This window comes from Anas acuta, chromosome Z (assembly GCF_963932015.1).
Source record: "Anas acuta chromosome Z, bAnaAcu1.1, whole genome shotgun sequence".
NCBI classification, from domain to species: domain Eukaryota; kingdom Metazoa; phylum Chordata; class Aves; order Anseriformes; family Anatidae; genus Anas; species Anas acuta.
The window spans coordinates 16138249-16162676 of NC_089017.1; the positions used below are offsets into that span (position 1 = coordinate 16138249).

Below are 24428 nucleotides of genomic sequence, written 5' to 3' on the forward strand. Positions count from 1 at the left end.
AGGATGCGCCTCCAACAAGTTTGCGGATGACATATGACTGGGAGGAGTGCTTGGCACACCAAATGGTTGTGCTGCTGCTGCCATTCAGAAGGACCTCAACACATGGGAGAAACAGGCAAACAGCAATCTCACGATGTTCAATAAGGCAAAATGCCAAATGCGGCTCTTGGGGAAGAAAAAGCCCCTGCTAGCAACTTTGTTGAAAAGGACGTGGGAGTTTTTCTGGACACCATGAATCAGAAACGCACCCTTGCAGCAAAGAAGGCCATCAGCATCTTGGGTTGCATTAGGAAGAGTGCCGTCAGCAGGTTGAGGGGGATGATCACATGAGGAAGGGCTGAAAGGGCTGGGACTATTTAGCTTGGAGAGGAGAGGGCCCAGGGAGACCATATCAATATCTAGAGATACCTAATGGGCGTGAAGAAAAGGCAGTGTAGAGAAGAGGAAGTCAGACTCCTCTCAGTGATATCCAGCAATGAGGCAGGAGGCACTGGGTGCAAACTGAAATACAGAAAATGTGATTTAAACCTAAGAAGAAACTTCTACTGAGGGTGCACAAACACTGGAACATGTTCAGAAGTTGTGGAGATGATCACAGCCCAACTGGACACAGCCCAGTATGACCTGCTCTGGGTTACCATGCTTCAAGCAGGGAGCTTGTGCTAGGTGATCTTCAGCTGATCCTTCCAACTTCGATGACTGTTCAAAGCATGGGAAAGGGAACTTAAGACAAAAAGGCCATTCAAAAAAAAGAACAGAAATAATACAACACTCGTTTATGGCTTTTGCTTTTATAATTTCTCACCTTCTTAAATAAATTTAGATTTCTCTACCTCCCCCTTTTTATACACCATTCCACCTGTCACAAGGCACCACAGACCTGTACTCTTGTTTTTTGGTTTTTGTTTTTTTTTTTGGTGTGCATGTGCATTTGTGAACATTTTTTCTTACATCAACACCATTTATGGTCATGTTACAGACAATTGAAAACTGATTGAAAAAATAATTACTTTATTCTTTGATACGGAGCTTTGCTATGACTTACTGAGCAACATTTTAGAAAATCAAATACCAAATGCATGCATTGCAGTTGAAATATACAAAATTGATATGAACAATTATCACATGCAAAAAAAAAAAAGTCACCCTTAATAATATTTTTTAAAATAAAATAAAAATGTGTAATCAAATTTGTACCCCAAGTTTTCCACTTTTAGATGGAAGATCACCATTAGAATTTGCTAGTGAAAACTATTATAAAAAAAAAAAAAAAGTAGAAAATGCTCTTCTCTAGCCTTTTAAAGTGATAGGTTCATCCTTAAACTAACTTTCTTTGAAACTTCTGGAAGTCTTTCACCTACCAGCTATCAATCTAATAGGTCAAATTAAATTTTAGGTCTGCCTCAGCAAATTTGCACTATGTATGAAACTTGTTTAATCATAACATTCCCTTGATATGCCCACTCCTCACTTTGTATTATTCCACTTCTAGACTGATATAGAAACAGTCTCTATCTTGTATAGGTATTAAAATACAAAAGCACAGTGAATTAATTCCAGAATGCATACTAATTGACCTAACAATACACATTATACAAAGATTAACTTAATTTCTTTCATTTATTTATACAGTATTTTTTTTTCTTCTACATGAACTTTTGCTCCTAGCATCACGTCTGTTTTGAAAGGAATTTTTTTACTGGAATAACTGTATGGAAATCTGATGGGAATCTCCAGCTCAGGTCTCTGGCTGGTGATTAGACTATGTCTGAGGCACAAACTAGTGACTGAGATTAGACAACGCATACAAAAAACTCCTCCTCTCCAAAACATAGAAAGTATTTGGACCACAAATTCAGATCAGAGCAGTTTTGAATGTCTGACTTGACTGTTCTTCGCCTTAATACTGTATCTCAAGCCTGTTTCTGTCTGGGAATTCTTCATACTGGCAAGTGATGTGAGCGAGGCATACATAGAACCCTTATCTTGGAAACCTTTTAGCAGGAGTGATAAAAACAAAAATACAACTAATCTCTTTTCTTAACTTTATGGGACAGATTAAGATACTAGCAGATGGGATCACCATACAAATACTTGAACAGACAATCCCAGCTATACCTCTATTTCTGAACTGAATATAGATGAACATAACTGAAGCAAAATTAATAAAATGTGAAAGAACACCACAAAATCCTGTTGGCTCCCACAGCACATAGGCAGTTGAAAATGGACGCACTCCACTCCATCTAGACATTGCAAAAATAAACTTAAAGTAACCCTGAGCTAGTCCTCCTTAAGGCAAAATACTTTGTATCATCTCTCTCTGAAATGAAGGGATTATCTCGCTATGTATTAGTGATACCAGAAACAATGCAATATTAACTGGTCCCAAGGGCTTTTTATTTTTTTCTTTATCAGTTGTTCAATACTGAACAAAATATACAAATACAAAAGGGTAAGTATAAATATCAGTAAATCTGAAAAAGTAATTCTTTAGATGTGGCAGTAACAGTGAATAAAATAAACAAAAAAAAACAAAAAAAGAGAAAAGTGGAAACTTATTTCTGAAAGACCTTGCTTTAACAGAACATTACATGGAATCCGGTCACAATAAATCTGACAACATCCACTTCTGTAGATAAAGTCCTTGAATGCAGTGCTTGAATGTCAATTTTATATTGCCACGTAATTGAAATTCAGCCTTCATCATCACTGCTGCTCCATGCATCTTCATATGCTGGATTTAAATGCTGCTGAGGCAGACACTAAAGAAAATAAAAATTCTCTCAGTGGCTTGCTTAATTAAAAATAATAAAATCAAATAAGGTCAATGCTAAGGGCATTTCTTAAACTACTATCTGTAGACAAACTACTATGTGCCTTACGGGTATTGTATTTTTTTAACAACTTCTTTGGCCATTTTGCTGTTTTGAGTCAAGACAAATTATGAGAAGAAACAATATTTAATTCTATTTTCAACAAAAATATCTGAAGCACTGGCCGAAAGCTTTACATATGAGAGATAGATATGACAGATAGATATTACTGCTTTCTGAATCATAATTTCACTGTCCTAGTATAACTTGGCACTACTGTCTCAAGAGGTAGTCCTGGCCGCTGTCCACCTACAGACACACAGAATGGTTTCTGTTGAAAAGGACCTTAAAGACCAACCAGATCCAACCCACCACGGGTAGGAACACCTCCCACCAGACCAGGTTGCTCAAAGCCCCATCCAGCCTGGCCTTGAACACCTTCAGGGATGCAGCATCTACAGCTTTGGACAACCTGTGCCACTGGCTCACCATCCTCACAGTAAAGAATTTCTTCCTTATATCTAATCTAACACTACCTTCTTTTAGTTTAAAGCTATTCCCCCTTGTCCTATCACTCCACTCCCTGACAAAGAGTCCCTCCCCAGCTTTCCTGTAGGCCCCCTTTAGGTACTGGTAGGCTGCTCTTAGGTCTCCCCAGAGTCTTCTCTCCAGGCTGAACAGCCTGTACTCCCTCAGCCGGTCTTTGTAGGAGATGCTCCAGCCCTCCTCTGGACTTGTTCTAACAGCTCCATGTTCTTGTGCTGGGGTCCCAGAGCTGAATGCAGGACTCCAGGCAGAGACTCATGTGAGCAGAGCAGAGGGAGACAATCACCCTCCTTGCCCCTCTGGCCATGCTTCTTCTGATGCAGCCCAGGATATTATTGGCTTTGTGGGCTGCAAGCACACATTGCTGGCTCATGATGAACTTCTCACCCACCAGCACAGCCAGGTCCTTCTCCTCAGGGCTGCTCTCAAACCATTCTCCACCCAGCAGCTAGTTCTCACCTCAGCTTCCTTTGTGTCCACTCATTGGTACATGCAATCATACACTGCACTAAATAGTTTGATTCTACACATAGTTCGGACTCTGGGTAAAACTGTTTTTCTTGTTTACTTCTGTCCTGGGTTCATATTCTGCCCATACAGGCACTCAAATGTCTGTTCATGAGGGGTAGCAGGAACCAGTAGCTGGCGGAGGGCAGAACTGCTTCTTTCTGAGGCAGTGCTAATTTACAAAATTTGCAGATAACAACTGCAGCTTAACAGCTTTCAAAACAATGGCACATTTGACAGCTCCATAATGTCATACTTAAAGTGGCAGTTATAATCAGAGATAAGCATGCAATGTATTTTGTGTTGTTTTGTTTTAGTGTTTAGTAACATAGGATAGTTTTGAAATATGTCACGTTTCAAAGCAAAGAAATGTTACAAAACTGTTACAACTCCTATCATTTCCCGACCAAAATGAAACATTTCAGAAATTTAAAAAACAGGATTTTTTTGTATGCTATGAGCCAAAACATTACTATTTCTGTATTTATTAACACACATACAGTTTCTCATGCTCTGATTTTGTGAATGGTTTCAGTTTCTTGATATCTAGAATTTTTTCCCCTTCCCCTCAAACTGTTCATTCAAATTTTTATGGCCTGGATCTAATATAAAGAGGAAAAACATACACTCTTGGAAAACACTGCTATAATGATCTTCCTGCTAACAGTCTGAACGTCTTGCATCAGATACTACAGTTAGCTTACTAGAATCATCATAATTCTGCATCAAAAATATTTGGGTATGAAGTATAGCACCCCTAATCTTATTGTTCAGTAAACTGTATATTTCTAAACAAATTGAAATACAATCTTTGGTACCTTTCCAATTCCAAACTAGCATAAACTACATAAAACAGTATGGAAATTAAGGAACTTGAAGTGAAAGTTGAAAGACTTATAGCCAAAGGAAAATTACTACTTTTAATCAAACAAGAAGCTAGATATCTGCAAAAGATTATATAAGACTACCAATGAAAAAGCCCTCTCAAAACCCCACAGCAACCTGTTCAGGCTGCACTGAAGCAGTAGGTGATTCTCCTCTAAATCAGCAATTGCTACAAATTCTGATGATCTAACACCTACTTCCTATGTAATTATTTTTCCCCCCAAGTATAACAGTCATAAAAAAACATAGTTTAAACTGACAAAATATTAATTATAATTACCTTGTCAGAGACATCATCAGGAACTGGCTCTCGAAGAGCTGGTATCCATGCGAGGATATTGCAGTCTTTGCCACCACTATAAAGTTCCTTTAAGAAAGCAAGCAAAAATGACTCCTATACAAATATACTGGATAGAGAACAAAGTTCAGAAAAAAAAAGCGTCTGACATATTTATTTAGAAATAAAGACAAATATATCATCTTGAGTTTGTAATATAATCTTGATAAACAACATGCTTTAGAAATATGCTAAGCAAAAAGGGTAAGTTTTGATATTTCCCCAAACCATTCACCAAAACACTACAGTTCTTATTTAAATTAACTTTATTGCTTAAATGCACTTTTCTTCTTCCCTCTTTCACAGGTCCTGAAGAGAAATCTATTTCAAAAGTTAGTAAGCTTAAAGGATGATTTATTGTCAATGGGGAAGTAAAAAAGGAAAAAAAAAGAGGGGAGGGGGGAAGGAAACGATTTTTTGATGTAACTAAAAAGTATGAATCAACTCAAAATCATCTAAAAAGATACATGCCAGAAGAATGCATAAGTATGGAGCAAAGTAGTATTAAGAAAACATAGTTTCAGTATGCCTAGGGAAGGAAAAGAACAAATAAAGAACAATATGAAACCTGTGTCCTGCTGGTAAGGCAGAGATCAGAAAGACCGATTTATTATTTTTAATATAAATAACCCTATTTATTATGGTAATGACAAAGGACTGAGATCCCATTGTGCAAGGCACCCTGCAAACACATGGAAGCAAACAGTCTCTGCACTGAACAGCTAACAGTCAAATACAGCTTTATCTATGTAGTTTGCTCGAATATGAACTTCTCTGTCATTTTAAACAGAGAATGTTTTGCTAATGAGAAATACTGCACCACCTTTGCATTACATTTTACACTAACAGTACTTATATTTTCCAAATGAACAAGCACAAAGTTATTCTCTTACACCTTCAATCTTTAGTCATACTCCAGCTTATTATATAAAATGTCTGACAACACTTGAGTACTGTCATGTGTTTAAACTGCTGAATTTTAATTAAAATATTTTTTCTGTATTCAAGCCGACAGTCAAAAAGCTTTGTTTTAAATGTGCTGGCTTCAAAACCCAAGATAATAACTCTGTGCACACGTGCATAATTATTATATGTTGATCCAAAATAAAAATTATTTCAGTTCCATCTTTGCAGAATGCCTCCTGTATTCTGTATATCTAATTCTAGAACTGCCTGAATTACAATGATGGTGTCAGAACTTAATGCCTAATTCCTCAAAAATACCCATTTAGTCTTGGGTGTTAGTGGGTAGTTTTATTCAAGTGAGCTAACATACTTCTGTAAAACCACTCCCACGAATGAAGTTACTCACACATAAAACACATACAAGTTTAGAGTTTATAGTTTTATGATAGAGAAACAACCTACTTATCTTGCTTAATAGAAGACTACAGGTCAAAGTTACACCAAGGTACAGGTCAAATCTCACTTTATCCTGTCAGCTATAATCTACTCAATCATCCTATCTTTGGCAGGATGCACAATATCACTTGAACTTTAAAACAAGCAACTCCCTCCCCCCCCCCAAATTCTGCTTTGTAAGCAATGTAATGGGGACATCAGCATATTTCCACTTAATCTTTATTAATACTTGTCTCATTTTCTGATCCTGAGATTGCAAGATCTTCAGTTAATACACACTGCATTGACTAATATTTACAATTAATTATTACAACGTGAAATGGTGACTCACACAAAGTCAGTCAAAAGAAGAGCCAGCGGATAAAGCTCCTTTCATGTTTACAGTACAGTATAGTATAATATTTCCATATGATGCTTCAAAACTCCGAGGAAAGGTTGCAATAAGGCTGAATCTCACTTTTAGTTATCTTTATGTGTTGTCCTACACTGTACTTGCCAAATACCTTTGCAGATGTCATTGGCATTTCCTGAACAATAAAAGTAACTATAATTTAGAACAACACTGGTTCCTGGGGCATGGCTAATATTTTATGACATGTTATTTGTGTGTGGGGCTTTACTGCATTTCTTTTTCTGAGAGGGAAACGTAGGTCTTGTTTGTTTACTTAAATTATTTTAAGCAGTTAACGTCGCACAATGGTATCCAGCATATTTAATCGAACAGTAAACATCATCTAAAAGATTTCACAATGAGGATTTCCTCTTCCACACCACCCCTGAAATTACCTACCTCTGATTAGATTAATGGCTCTTATTAATGGGCCAAATTCTGCAGTTCTTATTACTCAAGCAGACTAACATCTTATTAACTTCACAGAGAGATTTACGTAAGAAAAAAATAGGCCAACAATAATATAGTGGATTTTATGGCTCTATTCCCAGGATCTCATGAGGGATATATACACACATTAACTAAATCTCTTACCACCCTGTGGAGATAGCTCCACAAAGTATCTCAAACACAAAGGGTTTTCCATACATACCTGCTAATTAATTTGGACCTAGTAAGAACAGACAAAGAGTAATATCATTGGATTGCAAATAGCTAGCTGCTTGGGTATCTGGGATCATATCTGATTACATGGTTCTGATCAAACAAAAGAAACTTCTCACCTCAAATACAAAATTACTGCAATGTAGAAGTGCCTTTAGAGACTAGGCCAGTTATGAGTTGAAACGATGATAGTGATTAAAATACAGCTAAATAAACAGAAAGAAAGTAAAGGGCTGGTTGCAATCAATATCAGCCAGAAGCTTTGAACGTGGGAAAAACAGTACGGAAAAACTACTGACCATATCAGGGGGTGGATAGGAAAAGCAATTTAGGAAGGTTGAAGAAAGAAAAAAAGTGTAAAAATAATACAAAAAAAAGAAAAAAAAACTAACAAAGATAGAGACCAACTATTAGGTGGAAATGGTAAAACCTATACAGAACAGATGTAGACTTTGCTTCATATGAACAGGGTTTACCAGCTTTGGATGTGCTAAAAAGTAAGAAAGTTGTGAGAAAATGTCACCAGTAGGTGAGTAACTTGCAAAGAGACTTAGAAGAGTTGTCTCAGAAAACTTCTGGCCTGATTATGTCTTAATGACAAATAAATGAAATATGACAAAGCAGAAAGTGAGCTAATACACCATTCAGAAAAACTAAACTATAAGTGGAATAATACAGATATTAAAGAACTAATTGACATTTCTTTAATTCTAAACAAGGCAGTGGAAAGATGAACAAAGGAATAGGTTAATGAAGAGTTAAGATATTAGGAATATAAATAAAACAAGGCAAAACATTTTGCAAATTATCAGCTTTTATCAAGCAAAATTGATTTTATTTACAATTAGTTCAACTGAAAATAGAAATGAACAGTTCTGAGTAACTCTAACAAACTGATTTAATATTGTTTGCAAGAATAAAATAGAGTAAGTAACTATACATTTTACAAATGTGGCTGCATTCTCAAAAAAAGGAGATGTAACTAGGAAATCATAATTTCTAGGTGAATTATATGAAGAATTATATATATGTGATTTATATATCATATTCTATATATAATAATATATATTATATTATATTAGAATTATATTACATTCTATATGAATTAGATTATATATGAATTATATTACATATCAATGTAATTGTCTCAAGACAGAATGAGCTATTTGGAAGCACAAGTGTGAACATAAACAGATGAAATACCACTACCTTTAGTGTTGACACAAAGACTATAATAATGTGATTCCATCAGAGAAACAATTTAATACTACCAAAAGCAAGGCCATTTAACTAAAAAGAAAATCCAGCCACAGTTCAAGAATGCAGAACTGTACTGTGGTAAAGCGTGAGTCTAAAAGAGAATCAGGGATCACAATGGATAAACGAAGTTTCTGTCAACATAAACCTACAGCTACAGTGACCAAGCATACACCTACTGCAGCTCATGGGTGGATGCACACATACTCACTAATCACGAGTGATTGTTTTCTCAGGATCTTAAAAGGGAAGCACAACACAGAAAGATGCATTTCCAGGCTGGGAAACGTGATTTACATTGAGATTTAAGTCTCATCTCTTCAGCTTATTAAAAAGAATACCAAGACTTTATATAAGCACACAATCATTTTAATTTGGAAACTATTTAAAGACAAAGGGCTTTTTACTTTAGTCAAGAACAGTCAAAAAGAATTAATAAACAGAAACTAAATCCAGAAAAGGTGTATCTTAGATACTACATGAACATTCCACCTTTCAGTGGATCCACTACCTGACATTCCACAATGTCTCACCAGGTCTAGTAAAGCCCTGGCTCTACTGATTCCTCTCTGTAAGTTGTTCAAAACTTTCTGTGACGTCTATCTCAGTGGCAGGGAAACTGTTTAAATCAAAGTTACAGGACTCAAAGTGAGAGCTACCAGATTAAATTCTGATGTGTTTTATAAGAGGTCACAGAAAGTACCACTAGGCCTTTCTTGGCTAAAATATTTCTGCCTGATATAGAACTGAAAGACTAGAAAGGTGCAGCTGGAACATTAGGCACAATCCTCAGCACCTAAAGGCAAGTATACAATGAACTTAAAATCCATGCTAACCTTTACTCTGCTCTTGCCACACCACCATAAGCACAATAAGTTGTAAAATATCACATGACAAATTGGTCTTTGTTATTCTTAAGTCTTTAATAATGAGAGAAAAATATACCACAAGAGGAAAGGGAAAGTGTGAAAGAAAATAAAAAGTTTGGCAGGGCCACAAATCCCTGTAATGCTACGCTATCTCTTAGATGAAACATTTTCAGATTAATTTAAGAAGCTTATCGAGCTTATCGAGGCTCAACGACTTTATTCAAACTGTTCATAGATCCAGTGACAGGTATAGCTACAGACATCTGAACCAGATTATATTAGCCAAAAACTTGAAAGGTTTCTCAGTACTGCAAGCAATACTAATGCACTTCACCTCAATGAACAACATGTTCTTTCTTACTGTGAATATTCTTAGGTATTTCAGGGAAAGGCAAATACCTCCTCTTCACTCTTACAGAAAACAGGAAAAAGTCTTAATGTACATCATGTATTAATAGCAATATATTGTCAAAAATTATTATAGGTATATGGAAAACTTAACTATGTTAGAAGAAATGAATAGTGGATGGAACCCAACATATAAAGGGCCATCACAGGAACTTGACCAAACCTTTTTTCAGTCAACACAAAGGCCACCAAAATCCCTGTTTAGTCAAGTTTTCTGATTAAAGCTCTTCCCTGAAAATGTTTCTTTTTCTGCATATGGTTTGTTATCTGCATAAATATTTCAGGTTGTCTCCAATACTTTACTTACCTGAAAGTTAGGTTGAAATACACAGCAGCCAACATTATTATAATGTCCTCTAAGCATAGTTACCAGTTCTCCTGAGAAAACTGTATAAACAGCAATGGTACTACCACATGGTACAAAGGCAAACTCTGGACTACAGCCACAAGAGACGGCGAATTTGAGTCCTTTTCTACTTTCATTGCGGACTTTACCATAGTTCACCTGCACAATAAAAGATGATGTAGTTAGCTATTAATTAAAATGACAGGAGATAACTTTGCATAAAAAGGTCTATTTTATTTCTTCATTGATATCCAATAAAATTCATTAAGTAAGCTTCACAATGCTAACTCAGCTCTTGAGATTCCCAATTACTGATGTGTATCAAGAGAATAATTTTGTCCTGTTTATTAATGTTCACTCTCTCCTTAGCATTAACTTCAAGGAAGGGAAAGACAGATATGCCTAAGAACCAGCAGTTTCAAACTTGGAAATAAAATTTGCATAGGTTGTTACGTGCTAGATCTACACTGAGCACCTAAACTACCAGTGAAATCAGAACTGGTTCAGGAATTAACTTCTTAAACATACTCCTAGATGATCCAACATAATTTATTTCTCTAAAATATTGAAACCATTAAAAGAACTCATTACACACAACACTATACAGTTATAAGACATATTGTTTTAGGTTCCAACAATTGGATATTTAACATTTAAAGCTTTAAAGATACAGCAATTACCTTGTCACAGCAAGTTCTCCTTATAATATGCCAAGCGCACAAAAGGAAACATTGATACATCACATCTGAGTATTAATTTTCAAATAGGAACAGAAGGAAGAAGGTAACAATGTTTTTCTAGTTGGTAGTGGGTGTAGGTCAAGCCACAGGGTTTTATTTACAATTTCAGCAGGAAATGTGAAGTTAGTTAGTGGTTTCAGCCAAGCTTTTATTGAGTGCATTAATGTCAGAAATATATTTAAGATCCCACCAGTTTTCTGCAAGACTTTTGTCCATAGACTGAAGAAAAACTGACCTACCATTACTTTCTCACTCTATAAATACCCTTTGTTTATCAGTCACCCAGTGCTGCTAAACTAAACTTCTGAAGTTTATGCACCAATAGGATAGCAAAGAACAGAAACGTCAGTCTATCCAAGGCAAGAACTAGCTCTCAAGAGTTTCTCAGCAAGTCATCCTTTGCGCTAGGAAGAAAGAACAGGGGAAAAGCATCTGCAACACCGAGATTCTGCATCTCTCCCTCATGAGTTAGCAAGAAATAATAGAAGATAATAAGGAGTATGAAAACAACTGAAGTGCAAGCAGAAGGATGGCATCAGTAAAGGATGTCAAAGCCACTTAATAGTTTGCTAAAATATTATGTATTAGTTAAGAATGTCAAACAAAAATTCCCTGACCATATAAAAATGTCCCTGCCCATGGCAGAGGCATTGGAATAAGACAATTGTTAAGGTCCCTTCCAATCCAAACCACACTATTCTATTAAAAATGCCTGTCTCCTATCAGCAGCTAAAACTTGGAGTTCACCACTAAGAAATTCAGTATTGTTCACTGTAAGAACAGCTGGGCTAGGAACAAATGCCACATTTCTGAGACCCTGGCTTATGAGTTGTGTGAAGTGCCTTGAGAATGAAAGTAGTGTTAAAAAGAATAGCTTATTAGCATCTATACATTCAAGCTCTTGATAAGTCTTATACAGATAAAAAGCTCCTGAAGGTTAAAGGCATTGTTTTCAAACTGGGAAACACTCTAGTTGGAAACATCAGTCTAATTAGGTCCTCTATAATACATCAGAAGTAATTCATGAAAAAATACAGAAGCACATTTACAAGAACAGCTGTACTGGGCTTACGTGGCAAGGTTTTGGTAGCAGGGGTGTTGCAGGGGTGGCCTCTGTGAGCAGAGCTCAGCAGCTGCCCCATGTCAGATCAGAGCCAGCTCCAGCTGGCTCTGAAACAGACCTGCCACTGGCTAGAGCTGAGCGAGGGAGCAGCACTGGTTGGGCTTCTGAGAGAGCGGATTGAAGAAAGGGGAAAAAAACAATTTCTGTGCAACAGCAGCTCAGAGAGAGGAGTAAGAAGCAGCCCTGCAGCCCCCAGGTGAGTGCAGCAGGAGGGCAGGAGGTGCTGCAGGCAGGCAGCAGCAGTTCCCCTGCGGGCTGTGCAGGGAGAGGCCCCTGGTGGAGCAGGCTGTCCCCCTGCAGCCCATGGGTCCCCCATGGAGCAGATCTCCACGCTGCAGCCCCCCCATGGGTGGAGGAGCCCCCGGTGGAGCAGGTGGATGTGGCCTGGAGGAGGCTGCGGCCCATGGAGAGCCCCCGCAGGAGCAGGCCCCAGGCCGGAGCTGCAGCCCGTGGAGAGGAGCCCACGCAGGAGCAGGGGGTCTGGGGGGAGCTGCCGCCCACCCGTGGGGGACCCGTGCTGGAGCAGTTTGCTCCTGGGGGATGGATGGACCCCGTGGGATGAAGCCGTGTGGGAGCAGTGCTTGAAGAGCTGCTGCCTGTGGGCAGCCCCCGCAGGGTCACTTGGGGAAGGATGGCATCCATGGGAGGGACCCCATGGGGAGAACAGGCAGAGAGGGACCGGGAAGGATCAGCAGAGATGAAGCATCAGGGACTGACCACAGCCCCCATTCCTGTCTCCCTGTACTGCTTGGGGGGAGGAGGGAGAAGAGGGTAGATGGAGAGAAGGTGGTTTAATTTGCTTTTATTTTCTCACTGCTCTAGTCTGCTAGTGATAGGCAATAAATTATGTTAATCTCCCTATGCAAGTCTGTTTTGCCTCTGACAATAATTGGCGAGTAATCTCTGTCCTTATCTCAAGCCATGATCCTTTTTTCATCATGTTTTCTCCCTCTTCCTCTGCGGAATGGGAGTGAGAGATCTGCATGCCAGAGCTTAGTTAGCCATCAGCATGAAACCATCACAACAGTATAGCTTACACCTAAATAAACTTAATCAAGACTATTATAATTTTGACAAATAAAACATATATTATTTTTTTTTAGTAGAGGGGGAAATCAACTATGAATGCCTGAGATTCACAAAATATTTAATGATTTAAAAGAAACAGTCTAATAAAAGTAACAATATTTTAAGACATTATACAAATTCCCAGTACTAGATAGCATTATATAAATTTTATTTTCAAATAATACCATCCTGTAACCATTGCTCTTTGACAAAAATGCACACCTACTTGTATATGCACTGTTAATAAAGCTCCCTGGGTTAATTTTAAAGCTCTCTATCTCATTTCCATGGCTTTTAGTGAAAAAAAAATCCTTTGTGTGAAATCTTTCAACAATAAGCTAACGCATTTGTAAAGGTTGTCAGGTAAATATTCTAAAGCAGATGTCTTTCCTTGCCAGGTTCTTGATCCGTACCATGCTGATTGCCTTCATACATTTGAGGCAAATACAAGGATCAGTCAGGATACGCCAGGCAAGGAAGGAAACTACTTGTTGCTGTAAGGTTAAATAAAGTGTGTTCATAGCTAAGAGCACTTATGTAAGAAAAAATTTAGTAAAAAACAGTCTAGAGAAAAATCTCTCTCATCATAGAAGTGTGTACAAAGATACAGTTCTATTAGCATACAGATAGGTTGATTTTTTTTTATATTGAAAGAATATTTTCATGAGATATGGGTATTACATTATGTCCCTTGTGGATACTATTGCTCATTTTGTAAAGATAGTGTCTATAAACACTGACTGTGTTAAGCCTTGTTAATGCTAGCACTTTTAAGAGGCATATTACTGTGCCTATAAAGAGCAATTAAAGTCCTTTTCATAACATGTCAGCTGTAAGAGCCACAATTCCCAAGTCACAACACTACTCATAGCAAAGGCATGTACAATAAAAGGGAGGAGTAAAGGCTAGGAAGAAAAAAAATCTGGATATACATGGTGTAAACACTCCTGTTGGTAGAGATGCAATGGAAAAGAACGTTGCCAAAACAAGAACTGAATTAAGATCATAAAAATTGTTTTTGTTCTTTGAGCAATGAAAGAAACAAAAATCTGCCTCCTCCTATTTGATTATTCGTATTTTCAGTGAATCAGTGCTCTGTATTACATTTTGCAAAAAAGGATGCACACAAGATGTGAACAATTCCAACACTAACTTCTTTTACTAGCAGAAACAATCCAGTAGGCCCCAAGTTAGTCTGATTGCTCAAAATTTTCACATGCATGGATTAATTTCTGTATCTTTTGATGGAGGAATGTTCAATTTTGAAGGAAAAAGACGACGTATCTATCACTGAGGTATAGACTTCAGAAAACCATTGTGAAGAGTTGTTAAGCATTATATGAAGCAGCTTAAACTTTTGATGCAGATTTTCTTCTTTGCACACATTCTTCAGCATCTTAATTCTCTTTTGTGCCCAGTGGATTGCTTAATAAGGATGGGATGCTGAATAATTGCATTTTAGAACTTACACCTTTTTCCATGGCAACAAATAACATGTCTTTAGTTTGTTTTATGCCAATGTTTTACTGAGTGATTCATCACAGGGGTCTTATCTTAAAAGGAAAGAAGAGATGCTAAGTGCTATTACTGGTTTATAATGCAAACCAACAAATCTTGTCAAGAAGTCCCTATACTCTGAGTTTATAACTGTAAAGGAAAACTGTTAATTATCTCTTGTAATGTTCAAACCACCTTTCACTTTTTCCAGTTACAATGTTTATTCTCTATCATCTACTCAGTATTTTTGCCTGAACAGCTTGTGATGTTTGTTGATTACCACAAGTACTGAAAAACTGCTGTGCAAAATGGTCTCTTCTTTGAAATAACTAACCTTAAAAAAGAACTATAGTTTCAGAGATGTTATTACATACCAGCTAAATAAGTGTATCTGTGCCACAGTTTGAAATTCTGCTGCAAAAATAACTATATAGTATTTAATTAAAATTAGTTGATAGGGTGCATTCTCCTCAATCCTCACAGTTTAATTTTTATTTTGATCAGACTTTTGAAATTTTTGTGTTGTCACATAGCTGTGGAATGACTGCAGTCAGTGAAAACAGATGATGCATTGGTTGCGTGCACAGTTTTAATTGGCTTAATATCCCCAATGTAAGTATAAAGGCACTAACCACATATATTAGGGCAGTGAGGGAAGAACATCATGTTGTCTTCTACAGGAAAGCTACAGTATCACTTCCACAAGGGGATCCCAAACTGCTGTATTTTTCTCAGCACTGCGAGCACAGTTTCTGTTTTACTTCCATGCCTCCACTCTGTAGAATAGTGCAGTTAATGGACTGGGATGTGAGCATCCTACAGTGGCACTGGCAGCTTGTTTCTTGTGCAAACTTCTTGAAATGCTTTCTGTTAGACTAACTCCAGCAGAGTATATTAAGAATGGTCAATCATAAAAAAAAAATCTTTCAACATAGAGGAAAAGCATGCTTTGCATTAAAACTGCAGTGTCACCTCATACCAGAGCTGGCACTTGCCGAACCGCATAAGGAACCAAATCAAAGACAGCTCAAACTACAGATTAATAATCAGTTATTTCTAAGGAGCTCACTGAAAGGTCACAATAGGTATATGGGTGCTATATGGTGCAAAGGCATGCCAGTTAAAGTGTGTGATAGGGGAGAAGTGCGGTTTTTATATATGTAAGAGCAGTGTATACATGCAGTATATACATATATATATGTATATATATATATATATGTATCTGCTGTCTTATTCCTTGAAACAGCAATGATGCATTTCATCAGCTTAATTATAATGAAATTACAGCTGAAACTCACTTGCTACCTTGGATATAACTGTTTCAATTTCCTCAAGCAGTTAATCAATCTTGCGTGGAAAGATGGGCTAGGAAGAAACACTGAATCAGAATATCCTGATTTGGACAGGATGCACAAGGATCATCAGGTCCAGCTCCTGGCTCCACACAGGACCACCCAAGAATCACACCTTAAACCGTATTCATTGTAACATTCCTCAGTATTTTTTCTTATAATATTCACATCTTAGTTTCTTCTTCTATCTTACTAATTGAAGGAAGCTAAAAAAAAAAAAAAAGCTGCACAATTTTTACTGTATTTAATTCACAAAAAGGAAAAGGAGTAGTAGGTACAATATCTTTGTTATTCATACCTAAATGTTAGAACTAAAGTGCTTTTTTCAATGTTTAAATTGATATTAGTCATTTGCATTTCTGTAGACTATCCACATAAAAATACACTAAAATTTTCAATAGAAGAGTTGAAAACATAAATCAGTTGGCATTCTAATAATAATAATTAAAAAAATAACCAAAACAAGAAATTATAACTCAGGACTCTTGGTCCTTGGCTCTCTCCACTGAGACTCTTCAGGGGGTCTGTCCAGTGGGACTGGTACTGTTTAATATCTTTATAAGTGACATAGACAGTGGAATTGAGTGCACCCTCAGCAAGTTTTCGGATGACAACCAAGATGAGTGATGCAGCTGATACCATCGAAGGAAGGGATGCTATCCAAAGGGACCTGGACAAGCTAGAAAAGTGGGCCTACATGAACTTTATGAGGTTCAACAAGTTCAAGTGCAAGGTGCTGCACCTGGGTTGTGGAAATCCCAGACATGAGCACAGACTGAGAAAAGAACTCATTGAGAGCAGCTCTGCAGAGAACGACATGGGGGCTCCGGTGGATGAAAAGCCTGACATGAGCCAGCAGTGTGTGCTTGCAGCCCAGAAGGCCAACTGCGTCCTGGGCTGCATCAAAATAGGTGTGAACAGCAGATGGAGGGAACGGATTGTCCCCTTCTACTCTTCCCTTCATGAGGCTCCACTTGGAGTGCTGTGTCCAGGTCTGGGGCCCCGAGCACTAGAAGGACATGGACCTGTTAGAGTGGGTCCAGAGGAGGGCCATGAGGATGATCAGATGGCTGGAGCACCTCTCCTATGAAGACAGGCTGAGGGAGCTGGCGCTGTTCAGCCTGGAGAAGAGAAACTCTGGGGTGACCTCATTGCAACTTTTTCAATACTTAAAGGAGGCTCATAAGAGAGATGGAGAATGACTTTTTGCTTGAGCAGATAATGACAGGACAAGGGGAATGGTTTTAAACTAACAGAGGAGAGGTTTACATGAGATTTTAGAAGGAAATTCTTCACTCAGAGTGCAGCACGGCACTGGAACAAGTTGTGAAGAGAAGTTCTGTATGCCCCATCCCTGGAGGTGTTCAATTGCAGGTTGGATGAGGCCTTGACCTAGTGGTTGGCATCCCTGCCCATGGTGGGGGCATTGGAACTACGTAATCTTTAAGGTCCCTCCAAACTCAAGCTGTTCTGTGGACTCTCTGGATTGAAACAACCAAATGACAGTAGCCACTTTGAGATCTGTCTCAAAGTCAGAATCTTCTAGCTTAAGTATTCCAGCTAAAAAAAACAATCCCCCCAGTGAAAACAACAACAACAAAAAATGAAGTAGCCAACTTTTAGGGAAAAGGGTCCATAAGTGTCCTATACTAATGATTTGAGAAATTTGGGAGGACACCTGAAATTTATTTGTATTTGCTTCTAGCACTTGCACTTAATCCTACTTGCATATTCAATCCCCCAAGAGTAAAAACCAAACTTCATGTAGTTATCAAGTATTTATAGCTACTTTACAGAGAAGTACTCATGTTTCATATCTGCTGGTGTATGGTTCTTTGTCTCTTCATAAAAGTCAGGTATCCACCAAAACCTTTATTTGTCGATAAAAATTCCTGCTATAATCAGGAATAAAAACCTGGGACATCAGGGGAGAGGAAGCATATATAGGAATTTGGGTGGAGAGGTGTAGAAAAAACTGAGCCATACAAGCATACGGAGGTTATTTTTTGCATACATTTTCCCCCAGTGTGGTGGCAGATTCAACATAGCCACCTGCTGTTAGTGCAGGCTTCTTTATATATTTCTATGTCTAGCCAAAGAGAAGGGTGAAGGTGGCATTAACAAGGAGAAGGGGAAAAAAAAAAGTTCAAAAGGACTAGCTAGCAGGGGAAATAAAAGGACTGTGGTATGAGCACATATTACCTTCACATTCATTTGTCTGCTGGTGTCTTAAAATCATTTTAAGAATACCTCTAGAGAATAAATAAATACCTTCTATGAGAATAAAAAAAAACTGAGCAAAATAAATCTGGACCTTAGATAACAAGATAGGATCATGCTATTCAATGCCAAAAAAAAAAAAAAGTAGAACAGCCAATGAAACAAGTCAATGAACTAACAGGCACAGAAAAACAAGAAACAGTGACCCAGCTGGTCGTAGTAGAGTGAACAAACTGTATTATCTACTTTGGTAATGGTGATTTGAAGACAGAAAGATGTTTGTATATAAAGTACTGAGAACAAACTGGCAAATATGGGTAGCATGGGGACAGAAAAGTGCTTTCATTTAAATGCCTACAAGGAATGTTTTTTGCTCTGTTCTGAAACTAAGCAGCAGAATTAAAACTGACAGGCATAAGAGGTGGGTCTGTGTGAACCTCATGAAGTCCAACAAGGTCATGCACCTGGCTGGGGCAATCGCAAGCACAAATACAGGCTGAGCAGAGAATTAGCTGACAGCAGCCCTGAGGAGCATTTAGGGGTGTCAGTTGATGAAAAATTCACCGTGAGTAGGCAATGTGAGCCTGCAGCCCAGAAAGCCACCTGTCCTGGTCCGCATCAAAAGGAGTATAGTCAGCAAGTGGAGGGAGGTGATTGTCCCCCTCTGATCTGCTTTTGTGAGACCCCGCCTGAAGCACTACATTCAGCTCTAGGTCCATATAAGAAGGACATGGACCTATTGGAGCGAGCCTGGAAGAGGGCCACAAGGATGAATGAGAGGGCTGGAGCGGCTCTCCTATGAGGTAGAGGTTGAGGGAGTTGGGGCTGTTCAGCCTGGAGAAGAGAAGGCTCCTGGGAGACCTCAGAGAGGCTTTCTAGTACCTAAAGGGGTTCTGCAAGAAAGTTGGGGAGAGACTCTTTGGAAGGACTATAGGAATTGGACAAGAGCTCTAAACTAAAAGAGGGAAGATTTAGATTAGATATTCAGAAGAAATTTGTTACTCAGAGGGTGGTGAGGCACTGGCACAGGTTGCCCAGAGAAGCTGCGGATGCCCCATCCCTGGAAGTGCTCAAGGCCACACTGGATGTGTGGCAACCTGGTCTGGTGGGAGGTGTCCCTGCCCATGGCAGGGGGTTGGAGCTGGGTGACCTTTAAGGTCCCTTCTAAGCCAAACCTTTCTGTGATTCTTTGAAAAGATTTCTAAGACAGAGATAAAATTTATTTTCCTGATAGCAATGACAGACCATCTTATCATGACTAGCTAAAATCCCATGGTAATTGACCTATTACTGTGTCTTTCTTCCAATTTAAATATTAAGATCAGTAAATGTAATTGTCTCCTATATTAAAACAGGCCATAGAAAGCACTGGAGCAACAGAGGAAATTTTTTTCCTGTTTGGTTGCAATGCAAATACAGAGAGAGAAAATTTTGACACTGTTCTAAGACTCCCCGGGAGAGATTCCACAAAAACATAAAGGAGAGCTGCAAGAAAGCCAGTCAATTACTGAAATGCTCTGATACGGACACGTGTCCTGTAAATAGTACAATGGCAACTAAATTCTACAAACAGTCACTGCGTGTCAAGTTTTTCATTACTGTCTGAAGCATTTTGAGCTATGCTTACAAATAATGAACTTCAAGTTAACAATCAATCTTCAAGTAGACCCAGGCTTCTTCATATCTCTCTCTCTCTATATATATATATATATGTATCTATATATATAGAGAGAGAGATTAAATATATATATATATATTTAATTTTAATGAACAAAAATAAGAGAAGAACTCTGGAAAACAAAATGCTCAAAAAGTCTTCAATGTGATTAAGCAGCTATATCCTTTATGAAAATGAATAAACAGCTGAAGTTGTAATGACAGTTGTGCAATAAGTGATCTTTTAAAATCAAATGTAAGTAAAATTATAACTGAAGATCCTTGAAAACTTACTAATGTATTTTCTCCAGTGGAGCTGTTCCAGAGTCTCATCCGATCATCCGTACCAATGGTCAACAGATGAAGCCCATCACTCATATAGCATAAACCATTAACTCTCCCATTGTGAGCCGTATTTGCTGTCAGGAAAAAAGAGCTGGTTCAAATTTCCACAGAAGAATTTCTGTTTTGTATAGACATTTAAAAGTATGGTACTTAAAGTACTGTTTAAATGGTAATGTATAAGTAAATTAATTTAACTCTTGGTTTATAAAAACATGACTCTCTCCATGGTCACTTAATTTAAAAGAAAAACAATAATAAACAGCTGGTATATACAACAGTTCATTGCAAATATTGCTCATAGCTTAATAGAAATGCATTCCATTGATTTCACCTGGCAAAACTGCATATTCTTAAGTAGGATAAAGTGCTAAAATCCAGCTCCATTCTACCACAGCACAGCTATGGTGCCCACAAATTAACTCACTGAGAAACAGATATGGTATCTCTGTCTGCATTGTACAGCAGTGCACAATTCAGATGTACCTTTTAGGTTAAGAAGAATAAAAAAGCATTATCTGTTTTCCAACAATATTAACCACTAGGAATTATGCTACAAAAATCCCTTTATTCAGAACCACAATATACAGTTTCTACTTTGTGAGTTAATTCCACTTACTATGTATTTTTACCTCAGAGCAGAGACTGTTCAAGTAATTTTTTGGCTTTCCACAATTAAATATCTTTGGTCCAAAGTTGATCCATTTGATCCAAATTTATGAACTATAATCTACAATACTGAATCTTTCCCTTTAATTTAGTTTGCTTTTTAGGAATAGAAATGTGACCTGAAGCTATACAAATAAGTTGATGTTGTAAGCTAATAAAAATTGATACTAGGCACCATGTAATGTACTGAAAAAAGCATTATTTAATTTTACAGGAAGCTAAATTATACTATCATAAATCTAAACTCTGTTATATACCCTATAGGACATAATTAAGTAACATAATTGATTTTATAGCACCACATCTGAGTCAAAATATTCTACTGGCTTGCATTGGAATCAAGATTAATTTAAATAGGAAAAGGAATGTTCTTTTTGTGGGTTTTGTTTGTTTTGTCTTGCATTTAAGAAAGAGTAATTAACCACTGGAACAGCTCACAAGGTATGAAGTGATTGTTAATTTTATGAAACCTAATCTATATCAGCAATGAATTCTTCTGCTCATAAAATGGATAGCAAGTTTTCCTGTTTTAAAGGAAAAATCATTTAGAACAGACACAATACTGTTGTCAAGGAGATGTCTCTAAACGATAACCACAAACACAGTCTCTCTAACAGATGTACCTGAAAAAATTCAGTCGAATGTGTTATGCAGTAGTTAACAGCTGGGTGACCATTACTGCCCTTGTATTCAACATGTAGGAAATGCAAGAAAGCTAGTTACAAATGGATTACTACCAGTTATGGTCTGTTTTACCTGCCTCAGAAGATGCTTTGGTCTTTTCTCCATTGTGCTGATCAAGCGTAGTTAGACATCCAGATGCTCTCCTCACATCCCATAATTTTACTTTACTGTCAGCACTAAGAAAAACAAATTTCACTGATGTATGCATTAGGGGAAATGCTTTCACCCAGGTCGATATCTGACTTTAGCCAACCCACCTGGCACTCACCCTGGTCCAACAACTACTCTGAACTACTCATCATGCACTCACATTCAAGCCAATACGATTTCATGAAGAGATTTTAAGACAGACTTCAGACTTTTGTTTATATGAATTAATAAATACAGCTGGTATCCTTTAAGCACCTAAGTTAAGAGTGAAACAGTCGCCTGGGAACTCGGGCAACTGCTTTTGCTATTGCAGCAGTATAGTGTCACTGGTACACAAGCTGGCTACCTACGTGTAGGCTGGCTAAGTCACATGCTCAGTTGTCATACAGCGCAACGACTGAAAAAACAGTGTGACAGCTGGCTTCTGTAAGAATGTACTGGGTCTGTCTACATGGTCACACTGGCACAAGGAGGGAAAAAACAAGTTTAACTGTATCTTTACCAGTAAAGAAAAAACAACAAAACAACTATGCTAACTGTTGCATAGGTTCCTGCACAGATTCAGACAGCAACACTGCAGACAGTGCACTTTGTTTGGCACCTTGATTTGAGCAGTCCACTAGTGTGCTTCATGTGTACCACAAGACTCCAAAGTATATGTGAGAAAAATTCATAGAAAAGGCCATTTTCCATGCACTAAGTGCACGTGTTTAGATGTGTTCACTAAGATGATTTGCAGTTCCCCTCAACTTAACCATCCTCTTCGATTAAAACAACCAAAAACATAGATCACTTTGCACCCCAGATAAACAAAGACAACTGCAAGGATGGTATAACCAAACTGCTTCTTAGATAAGCCATCATCTACCTGAAGTAAAACATGCCTGTTCCTGCGCATTCTCAAGTTAGAACTGCACATTAATAGTGAAAACACATATAGTAGACATATACTGACTGATCAAAACAAAAACGACCATCTGTAAGATTATTCCACATCTCCTCTGCACCTGACAAAGCTAATGTTCAGTTCTTTTAATGTAAAAGCAAGCTCTTCTGTGCTCCCCTCCACTAGACTGGTTCTGTTTGCTTCCAAGAGGTATTCCAACTGAATAAGGTAACACATTACTCTGCTGCAAACAGATATTGTAGGACCATAAATAGAGGTCATTGAGGTTTGAGCTTATCATAAAGCGAGCAACCAATTGCAGGTAGTTCACTGAAATATTCTTGACAAGGGCATATAAAGAGATTTCTTATTACAAAAGCCTGTCATCCAGTTTTGATGATGCAGTGTCTATTGGCTAATCTTTTCAAGCCATTTCTAATGAGAAAGAAAGAGCTTATCTTTTCTAGTGCCTGAAACTGAAGAGAATGGAAAACATCCAGAAAATGACTCTTCTCTGACCATTCCAGTCTCCTGGAAGAACTATAGAAGTGCCCAGCATCATGTACAGAATTTTAAAACATGTTTCATAAACAAGTCACATAAATATATATATACAGTATATAGCGTAATGTATTTTACTTCCCTGAAGTGATGATAGGCAAACATACAATTGCCTAGGAAAATCGTTATATTGGATAAATAAGATCAGTCTAGATTCTCTTTTTAGCAGTACTGGTCAGTTTCTCCTCTGTATTTTCATTACTTCAGTGTTGACAAGTCTTATCCATATTTGTCTTGGCAGGCAGAAAGACTGCATTATGTTATTAGGAAACAGTAGTCCAATAATAGTAGTAAATCAAGAAATGAAGCCAGGAGAAACATATTTAACATGCAATTATCATAAGGCAACATAACAAGATAGGTAAATGCAGTTTACAGTTGCATGACTTTGAAGCAAAATGCTTCAGATGTCAACAAATCAATATTTAATAAATATCAAAAATTGCTACTATTTGTGTGATGGAAAGACAAGGCAACAGTTTTTCATTTGCTAAAGCAAAATCACACAAAAATTTTCCCAACTCTTTTGAGTCTTCTAAAAGCACAGCAGCACAAAACAAGGGCATGTAACCCTGTCATTTAAATGAATTGTACAGACTTGAATTCTGTAATTGAATTATTCAGATTTCATTCTCAGCTTAAAAAAAACCAAACAACTACACCAACCATTTCTCTCTATAATTCGAAAGAAAAAAACTTGCCATTCAAAAACTGAGTAGTGCCAGAAAAATCAACTGTAACCATTTCAAAAGCTATAGGAAAGCCAAGAATATCTTTTACATTGCAAATGGCTAGAATAAAAAAAAAAATGCTCTGCAATTATCAAAATACAATACATACTGACTGAATTACTGAAGCTGGGAATTATTTCAGCTAACCTACCTGTGCTATTTGACATAATTAAACAGGATGGTATTGTGAGATGAACATGTGTTACTTTGTTAACAAACAGATTAGCAACATGCTTACCATTAAACAGTATCAAGTGATCATCTCTATAGAGCTACATAATTTGCCTGTAACTTTAAATGCTACTACTATTTTCAAAACTCTGTACAATCTTCCTATAAAATAAGCATAAGTTGGATAGCTC

At 37.6% G+C, this 24428-nt stretch overlaps 1 protein-coding gene across 9 annotated transcripts in view; it reads right to left on the reverse strand.

Moving 5' to 3' along the window:
• Positions 1–2378: 2378 nt before the first annotated feature.
• ERCC8 (ERCC excision repair 8, CSA ubiquitin ligase complex subunit) overlaps positions 2379–24428 on the reverse strand; it is a 33496-nt gene continuing 11446 nt past the window's right edge. For 8 of the 9 annotated variants that reach the window (XM_068665842.1, XM_068665848.1, XM_068665847.1 and 5 more), the window contains 5 exons: positions 21811–21914; positions 20338–20462; positions 10349–10546; positions 5035–5121; positions 2379–2765 (listed from right to left, as the gene is read on the reverse strand). In XM_068665842.1, coding sequence (XP_068521943.1) covers positions 2697–2765; positions 5035–5121; positions 10349–10546; positions 20338–20462; positions 21811–21914 — 583 coding nt within the window. In that variant the 3' untranslated portion in view covers positions 2379–2696. Of the gene's footprint in view, positions 2766–5034; positions 5122–10348; positions 10547–16362; positions 19873–20337; positions 20463–21810; positions 21915–24428 lie in introns of those variants that run through there. The other variant, XM_068665843.1, reaches the window with a different exon arrangement.